The sequence below is a fragment of the Heterodontus francisci genome, chromosome 26 (assembly GCF_036365525.1).
Source record: "Heterodontus francisci isolate sHetFra1 chromosome 26, sHetFra1.hap1, whole genome shotgun sequence".
NCBI lineage: Eukaryota > Metazoa > Chordata > Chondrichthyes > Heterodontiformes > Heterodontidae > Heterodontus > Heterodontus francisci.
Window position 1 is genome coordinate 69,685,337 of NC_090396.1, and position 9,836 is coordinate 69,695,172.

A 9,836-nucleotide genomic window follows, 5' to 3' on the forward strand; every position below is an offset into this window, starting at 1 on the left:
TAAAGGAGCTGACCCATGATGTGCCAGGCACTCTTGGCAACATCTGGCATTGATCTAGCTTTTACTATATTTAAGGCCTATGTAATGAGCAGGTCTTTGAAGCCAATTTCTTCATTTTTTTTGAGTTTGGAGATGAGAGGCGAGCAGGTCAGCTGTCAGGTTCTTTGAATTAATGAGATCTGCCTTGGTATTTTTCATTCCCTCTGTTCCTACATATGTGTACAATTGCATATCACTGATTTATGTAAATCTTGCATTAATGCAGTGTATTATCAGAGACTGATGTTCTGGTGGAAGGGTAATCTCACCCCCTGACTCCCCAAGGCCTGTCCACCATCTACAGGTCACAAGTCAGGAGTGTGATGGAATACTCTCCACTTGCCTGGATGGGTGCAGCTCCAACAACACTCTTAAGCTCGACACCATCCAGGACAAAGCAGCCCGCTTGATTGGCACCCCATGCACAAACATTCACTCCCTCCACCACTGACATACAGTGGCAATAGTGTGTACCATCTACAAGCTGCACTGCAGCAACGCACCAAGGCTCCTTAGACAGCACCTTCCAAACCCGCGACCTCTACCAACTAGAAGGACAAGGGCAGCAGATGCATGGGAACACCACAACCTGCAAGTTCCCCTCCAAGCCACACACCATCCTGACTTGGAATTATATCGCTGTTCCTTCACTGTCGCTGGGTCAAAATCCTGGAACTCCCTTCCTAACGGCACTGTGGGTATACCTACCCCACATGGACTGCAGCAGTTCAAGAAGGCAGCTCACCACCACCTTCTCAAGGGCAATTAGGGAGGGGCAATAAATGCTGGCCTAGCCAGCGATGCCCACATCCCATGAATGAATAAAAAAGAAGTATCTTGATGCACAAGCATCAGCTGCCAGAGGGAAAAACACATGGGTCTGGAGTTCCCACTCGCTTCTGCTGTTTTTTTTTCAGAGCAATCCACCTGAAATTAGCCAAACAAGCATAGGAAGTCATGGAATTTGAGTACAAATTACAAGCAGCGCAAGTCGAGTTTCTGCAGACTTTTGTGCTGGTTTAAAAAGCATTGCCCAAATGGACTGCAGCGGTTCAAGAAAGCAGCTCACCACCAACTTCTCAGAGGCAATTAGGGATGGGAATAAATGCTGGCCTGACCAGCGACGCCCACATTCCATGAATGAATAATTTAAAAAAAATTGTGCTGGAAACTGTCCCCACCCACAAAACTAGCTGTGCACCCAGATCAAATTAATCACCATTGCAAGTTTACACTAATTGCACTCGTTTGTGGAACCTCGCAGAGGCTTTAAACATTAACGCACAAGGACACTAACAGGTTTTAAAAGCTTTTGAATATAACTTTAATGTACTAAAACTGACCTGCATACCAATATAACTAGCAAATTCTTTTGTATAATTTTTTTGTTAAATTTCGGTTTACTCACAGGTGGTGAATTAGACATAAATAAAAATGCTTATTTTTGGTGATAAACCCATTTTCAGGCTACCACTCTTAAATTTATTAAGGAATATGTTTTTAAAGAAGTTTAAAAAGAAAAAATACATTCTTAAACTGCTGCCCGAGTGTGTCGGTTGATGGAATGTGCACGTGTGTTTGATGTGGAAACTTGAGGGGAAAAGCACTTTGCAAAACTTGCATGATATGTGCCTGGATCACGAATTGTGATCAAAGGGAACCATTGTACCTGTGCTGGCTCTTTGAGTGCTACAGTCGCAACAACTTGCATTTATATCTTTGGGCCTCCTTATCTCGAGAGACAATGGGTAAGCGCCTGGAGGTGGTCAGTGGTTTGTGGAGCTGCGCCTGGAGTGGCTATAAAGGCCAATTCTAGAGTGACGGGCTCTTCCACAGGTGCTGCAGAAAAATTTGATTGTCAGGGCTGTTACACAGTTGGCTCTCCCCTTTGCGCTTCTGTCTTTTTTCCTGCCAACAGCTAAGTCTCTTCGACTCGCCACACTTTAGCCCCGCCTTTATGGCTGTCTGCCAGCTCTGGCGAACGCTGGCAACTGACTCCCACGAGTTGTGATCAATGTCACGGGATTTCATGTCGCGTTTACAGACGTCTTTAAAGCGGAGACATGGACGGCCGATGGGTCTGATACCAGTGGCGAGCTTGCTGTACAATGTGTCTTTGGGGATCCTGCCATCTTCCATGTGGCTCACATGGCCAAGCCATCTCAAGCGCCGCTGACTCAGTAGTGTGTATATGCTGGGGATGTTGGCTGCCTCGAGGACTTCTGTGTTGGATATACGGTCCTGTCACCTGATGCCAAGTATTCTCCGGAGGGGAATACTCTGCTCTGGAGAACACTTATATAGAGCCTTTAATATAATGAACATCCCAAGGTGCTTCACAGGAGTTGTTATAAAGCAAAATATGATACCAAGCTACATAAAGTGTTATTGGGGTAGATGATCAAAAGCTTGGTCAAAGAGGTAGGTTTTAAGGAGTGTCTTAAAGGAGGTGGAGAGATTTAGGGAGGGAATTTCAGAGTTTAGGGCCCAGGCAGCTGAAGGCATGCCTGCCAATGGTGGAGTGATTAAAAATCCAGGATGCTCGAGGCCAGAATTAGAGGAGTGCAGATAACGTGGAGGATTGCGGGGCTGAAGGAGATTACAGAGATAGGGACGGGCAAGACCATGGAGGGATTTGTTAACAAGGATGAACATTTTAAAATTGGTATTGTTTGACCCGGGAGCCAATGTATGTCAGTGAACACGGGTGACAGATGAATGGGACTTGCTGCAAGTAAGGACATGGGCAGCAGAGTGTTGGATGACCTCAGGTTTACAGAAGGCAGAATGTGGGAGGCCAGCCAGGAGTGCATTGGAATAGTCAAATAAATGCATGGATGAGGGTTTCAGCAGCAGATGAGCTGAGACAGGGGCGGAGTTGAGCAATGTTATTGAGGTGCAAATAGGCGATCTTAGTGATCCGCAGATATGTGGTTGGAAGCTCACCTCAGGACCAAATATGACACCAAGATACAATCCAATTAGTCCCACCCTCCCCTCTGCTCTTTCCCTGTAGCCCTGCAATTCTTTTCCTTTTTCAAGTATTTATCCAATTCCCTTTTGAAAGTTACTATTGAATCTGCCTCCACTGCCCTTTCAGGCAGCGCATTCTAGATCACAACTCAGTGCGTAAAGAATATCTCTCCCTGTCTAACTGCTCTGTGAATTAAACAATACTGTAAATACACTCCGATATAGTCACACCTGTACGTACTACATATATATTTAGTAAGTTATATTTATTGATGGTTTAATATTCCATATATTTGCTTTCTGGGCCCATTCCTCTTTCCTGTTTTATTTATTGGGGTTCATGCTGTCTGGCTTTATCAGTGGTTGAGTGAGAGTCACTGGTTGCTCTCCTTTTTTCTCTTTTTTTTCTCTTTTTTTTCCCTCTTTTTTTCTCTTTTTTTTTTTCTCTTTTTCTCTCTCTCTCTCTCTCACTCTCTCCCCTTCTTTGTTTCTTTTGTTCTAACTATTCTCTCTTTTCGCACAGGTATTATTTCAAGCGAGCCAGCAATGAATTTGTCTGCGGGGCAGTTTTTGAAGAAGTTCAGAGTGACGAAAGCACACTGCCCATGTATGAGGGAAAGATCTTAGGAAAAGTGGAACGAATTGATTGATCCATTAAAAAGGACAAAAAAGAACAGACTGGCATTTTAAGGACAGTCAAATTATTAAAAAAAATTGCAGAAGGATGAAATAAGCTGTGAGGTAATGGAATTCAGGCTTGAAGCTGTGGTGGTGTTTGCCTTACATCGGATGTAAAGATCATAAAAATGTTTATATAAAAAAAACTGGGCTACATTGTAGAAGAACGACCACCATTGATTATTTACAGACATCAGGTATAACTGTGTAACTTCCTGAGGTACTGTATATATGAACAGACACTGTATAGTCCCTGCTCAGTGACACATCCTGATATTTATTGAACTTGTATCTCTGTGTATTCAGGTTGTGGATATGCTACTGCTGCATTGATGTGGCCACCTCTTCCATTGGCACTGGCAGCCCCCTCCCTCTGTGATGGTACTGACAACCCCTCCCCCTTCCAACAACACTAATGATGATAATGAACAATACTGCTCTGGTGTAGTTAAAGTGAAATTGTGAAACTGGCTGTGAATTTTCTCTGAAACAAGTGATCATGTCTTAATGTTTATGCTGCTTTTATTTGTACCAGAACCATCACCAAGTCTTAATGTTCTGACAGAAATGACAACCAGCCTTGCCTGTGTCAATCTTCCATTTGACATTTACATGAAGTCTAGTGCCTTTCAAATCCAGGAAAATCCACAGATGTCTTCTTGTACCTTCATCCCCAATACACGCACCACCTCCTCCTCCTCCTTGACAATATCCTAACAGCAAAGCTACTATGATGACACAGATGCGGATTGTAATGTGAATGAGTGTATTGTAGAGTTGGCCAGTTCACAGACTTGTCACCAGCGGAGAGATAAATATGGCAGCTGCCCAGTCCCAGTGCTAATTCAGACCCTGTGCTCCCAGCAGAGAGTTCACTCAGAGCCCACCGCGGGTCGGTAATTAGTACAAGAACATGACACCAGGGTCAGAATGGATTGTGTTTTTTTTTCTGTTTACCTCCATGGTTTGAAGTTGTGCTGCAAACCCATTTAGAATAAGCAGCTTTACTTGTGTGTGAAAGTAGCACTTTTGGAACTTTGCACCAATGCTTTTCTGCTCATTAATATCACACAACACAATTTCAACCCACAATTTCCAAATGGAAGAATTTCAAAAACGAGAAGTGAAAATGGTGTGGCAGGTTTATTAAATCCTAGAGAGAGCCAGTGTTGGGGAATGTGATCCATTATCAGAACTGCAATGTTATGCAGTGCTGTTCAGATGCTGACCAACCAATTGTGCATTTCTACAACATTGTGTTTGTATTTCAGGATTCCAGCATTGCCTATTCGTTCGCAATCTCTCGTTCTCTCCCTCTTCTCTCTCGCGGTGTGTGTGTCCAGTTACCCATCTCTTTGGTGTTGTAGGATTGTGGATTCTGTGCCAGTATCAGTGTCCTGATCTGCACTGACAGGACCAATTGGTTCTGTATAATTGAGGTGGTGCGAAGACGCCTATGTTTTCCTGTCAAGAGTCTTGGCCCATCATGTAATTTTTTTTTTTAAGTTATCAGTCCCAAAGTTGATAAACTCTTAGGCAGAAAATTAAATCCCATCCCCAACAACGCAACTGGAAAATGAATTATAAAGTACTGGGGCAGAAATTACCACATGTGCTCTCCTCGTGTAAACACACATGTCTGTGTTAAATTAGCGCAGAGAGGAACCAGGTCTGAGCAACGCTCTGCGAAGGGGCCAGACCCCAGTATAGACCCTTTTTATCCAACACACTCTTAACTATCACTGACTTTTATGCCGCACTGCTGGACTTAACTTGTACGATACCTGTGTAAATATTGAGAGTTTTACACACTATTACTAGTGTTTCTTGTTTATCTAGTACAGTACCTGTGCCTGCATGGTATTATTAATACTGTGTGTCACCCTGTGTTGAGGGTCACCTCTCCCTTTGTTAATAAGGGTTTATGTATAAAGATATTTTTATTCATTTTTGAGTGTTATAACCATGTTTTATGGCATTTTATTCTACTTTCTGTAAATTATGCATTACAAAAGAGTTTGATTTAAGAATCCTTGGTACAATAATTATGTAATTATTAAGAGATGTAGCCTTTATTAAAATTTTATATTTTTCAAATGAATTTATTTGTTGGACCTTTTTGTTATTTTGAGGGCAATGGCCCTGGTTCTTACTCCATGTCTGATGATAGTGCCAGTCTCCTCCTCTTCTAGTTTATTATTTTTGAATCTCTTGTTTCATGGTTGAAGAGGTGGATTTCGAGGGGTTTCTGCAAGAAGGGAACATTAGCGAGGCAGAACTCGGAAGAAGGGCCAAGGCAGCTGAGAATCTGCCAGCAGGGTTGGAGTGGAAGAGAAGCAACACTTGGGTGGGAGAGCACAGAGACCTCAACAGCACCAGAGGCTGAAAGGGGGGATTGGAGTGGGATGAGGTGCAACATAGGTGGGGAAGGAGTGTGGGGTAGGTTAGGGGTGCCAGATGTTTGGGGTTTATATGATGTGGAGCTGAGCCAGAGGCCGAGTAGGATAAATTTGGAGAAGTTGGGCCTGTGGGTTACGATGATCTGGACAAGGGTTTCAGTGGCACTCTTTGTTTGAACTAAGGGCAAAGTTGCAGAAGTTGTTGAAAATGAAACTCTGCTGACAATCTCTTGTTGAAGTGGTGAGACATGTCACAAACAAAACCAAGCAGCACTTTGGATCATAGTTGCAGCAAGAACTTTTGATGTTGAAAGGCTAAGCATCACTTGGAAAAATAACAATTTTGTCACTTTCAGGTCAATTTCAGGAGCTGCCATTCAGTTGATAAATCTTTGGGTTCAGGTTATAAATTCAGTAAAGTGTTCCCTTGTACCAAAACTACACAAGTTTTTGACAGACAACAGTGTGCTTTTTATTTAATTATGGATTTAAATAACCTATAAAAGCCCCTGAGATGGGAATAATGGGAGTATAACAGACAATCACTGCAGTCTCAACCTTCTTTACAAATCCTGGCAGAACCTAGCCGCACCCTACCTCTGTAACCACCTCAAACACTGTCTCCCAGTCCCTACCTTTTCATGGTGGCGTCATGGTAATGTCACTGGACTAGTAATCCAGAGCCCAGGCTAATGCTCTGGGGCATGGGTTTGAATCTCTCCACGGCAGATGGTGAAATTTGAATTCAACTGATAAATCTGGAATTAAAAGCTAGTTTAATGGTGACCATGAAACCATTGTCGATTGTTATAAAAACCCATCTGGTTCACTAATGTCCTTTCAGGAAGGAAATCTGCTGTCCTTACCTGGTCTGGCCTACATGTGACTCCAGACCCACAGCAATGTGATTGACTCTTAAATGCCCTCTGAAATGGCTTAGCAAGCCACTCAGTTCAGGGGAAATTAGGGATGGGCAACAAATGTTGGCCCAGTCAGTAACGTCCACATCCCATAAACAAAAATATAAAAAAAACTCCTGACATCCTACCTCCATTGCAGCCCTCTCAGCCTCTCCTTCTGCCACTTGAACCTGCGGACTGGAACCCCTAAAAGAAGGAAAGATTTGAATGTTTATCATACCTTTAATGACCTCAGGATGTCTCAAAGCACTTGAAAGCCAACAAAGTACTTCTTGAAGTGTAGTCACTGTTGTAATGTAGGAAAAACAGCAGAGAATTTAAATGCAGCATAGTCCCACAAACAGTAAAGAGATAAAGGAACAGATAATTTGTTTCCGGTAGAGTTCAATAAGGTATATGTATTGTACAGGACATCGGGGAGAACTCCCCTGCTTTTCAAAATAGTGCCATGGGATCTTTTACATCCACTCGAGGACAAATGGGGCCTTGGTTTAACTTCAACCTCCAACATTGCAACGCTCCCTCAGTACTGCCCCTCGGACAGTGCAGCAGTCCCTCAGTACTGCCCCTCAGACAGTGCAACACTCCTCGGTGCCGGCCGATTAACTTTTGGGCTGTAGGCATCACTGGCAAGGCCAACCTTTATTACCCATCTATGTTAGCCATAGCTCAATGGGTAGCCCACTTGTCTCTGAGACAGAAGGTTACAGGTTCAAGTCCCATGACAGTGCTGAGGGAGTGCTGCACTGTTGGAGGTGCCTCCTTTTGGGTCAGATATTAAACTGTGTTCCTGTCTGCTCCCACAGGTGGACAGAAAAGATCCCATGCCACTTACAAAGAAGAGCAGAGGAGTTATCACTGGTGTCCTGGTGAATATTTATCTCTCAATCAACATTACAAAATAAAACTGATGATCTGCAGCTGTACAGAACTTTAGTTAGGCCACACTTAGAATATTGCGTGCAATTCTGGTCGCCACACTACCAGAAGGACGTGGAGGCTTTGGAGAGGGTCCAGAAGAGGTTACCAGGATGTTGCCTGGTCTGGAGGGCATTAGCTATGAGGAGAGGTTGGATAAACTCAGATTGTTTTCACTGGAACGACGGAGGTGGAGGGGCGACATAATAGAGGTTTACAAAGTTATGGGTGACGTGGACAGAGTAGATAGTCAGAAGCTTTTTCCCAGGGTGGAAGAGTCAGTTACTAGGGGACATAGGTTTAAGGTGCGAGGGGCAAAGTTTAGAGGGGATGTGCGAGGCAAGTTCTTTACACAGAGGGTGGTGAGTGCCTGGAACTTGCTGCCGGGGGAGGTGGTGGAAGCAGGTACGATAGCGACGTTTAAGAGGCATCTTGACAAATATATGAATAGGATGGGAATAGAGGGATATGGGCCCCGGAAGTGCAGAAGGTTTTAGTTTAGGCAGGCATCAAGATTGACGCAGGCTTGGAGGGCCGAATGGCCTGTTCCTCTGCTGTACTGTTGTTTGTTCTTGTATCTGGTCATTATCACATTGCTGTATCTGCCACATTTCCGACACTACAACAGTGACTACACTTCAAAAGTACTTCATTGGCTGTAAAACAGTTTGAGAAAGCCCAAGGTGCTGTAGAAATGCAAGTGTGTCTTTTATCTCTGGGTGCCCAGATGTTGGTGGGTCTTTAAACCACTGCAGTCCATGTGCTGATGTAACCTAAAAAAACCAGAGGGAGTTCTGACTCTGTAAGGTTCATGGGAGCCTTCCCCGGAACATTGAATTGTTTGACAAAATCTCCTTCCAATTTATGGTTCCATTTAATTTTGCATTAACAATAAATTTCCCAAGAGGTTTCTTAGAGGGGGAATGGCTGTCAAGCGGTAACCTGAAATATTTTTGAAAATCCATTGCTGGCAAGGCCAGCATTTAATGCCAATCTTGGGTTACCCCTTGAGAAGGTTACAGAGGCACTCACACAGTGCTGTTCGAAAGGGAATTCCAGGTTTTGACCCAGTGGCGATGAAGGAACAGCCACTATATGCCCATATCAGGATATGACTGACGGTATTGTCAAAAAAGGAGGTTTTGAGGATTGCAATGGTTCCGCTGTTCCAATTTGCAGTTCCTCTAGACCAGGGTTGTCCAGCCTTTTCAAGTTCAGGCTGCATTACGATTTTTGCTTGGCTCGGGGGCCGGTGAGCAAATTTTGAAAGATAGCGGCATTAAAAATTAATCTTACTAATAAAAACAACAACAAATGTGCATTTTTGTGAAGAAGCTTTAAATGAGAAGACTAATTTATTGACTTACTTTCTCATCACTATATTGAAAACTGATTTAGTGATATCCCTGGCATTGTTTTTGCTTGCATAAGTAGTCAATCTCTGCCTGCATACTTGATGTAGCGATGCAGAGTATTCTGGATAGATATGCATCTGTCAGGAGTAATCTTGATCTCTCTCTGTGTCGGATCTTGTTCTCTCTCTGTCCCTGTGTTCTGCCCTCTCTATGTTGTCCCCCTCCCCTCTCTGTGTTGTCCTCTCTCTCTGTCCCCCTCTCTCTCTCTGTCCCCCTCTCTCTCTCTGTTCCCTCTCTCTATTTGTTTCCCCTATCTTTCAGTTTTCCCCCTCTCTCAGTTTTCCCCCTCTCTGTTCCCCTTTCTCTCTTTCTGTCCCCCTCTCTCTCTCTCTGTCCCCCCTCTCTCTTTGTTCCCTCTCTCTCTTTGTTTCCCCCTCTCTCTTTGTTTCCCCCTCTCTCTTTGTTACCCCCTCTCTCTCTGTCCCCTTTGTTTCCCCTTCTTTGTTTCTGCCCTCACTCCCTCTGTCTGTCCCCCCTCCTTGTTTTCCCCTCCT

At 43.9% G+C, this 9,836-nt stretch overlaps 1 protein-coding gene across 3 annotated transcripts in view; it reads left to right on the forward strand.

Moving 5' to 3' along the window:
- The window catches only part of axin2 (axin 2 (conductin, axil)), a 40,692-nt gene extending 34,901 nt beyond the window's left edge, over positions 1–5,791 (forward strand). For all 3 annotated transcript variants that reach the window (XM_068058510.1, XM_068058511.1, XM_068058512.1), the window contains one exon: positions 3,536–5,791. In XM_068058510.1, the coding sequence (XP_067914611.1) occupies positions 3,536–3,662 (127 nt within the window). In that variant the 3' untranslated portion in view covers positions 3,663–5,791. The remainder of the gene's footprint in view (positions 1–3,535) is intronic.
- The last annotated feature ends 4,045 nt before the right edge of the window (positions 5,792–9,836 follow it).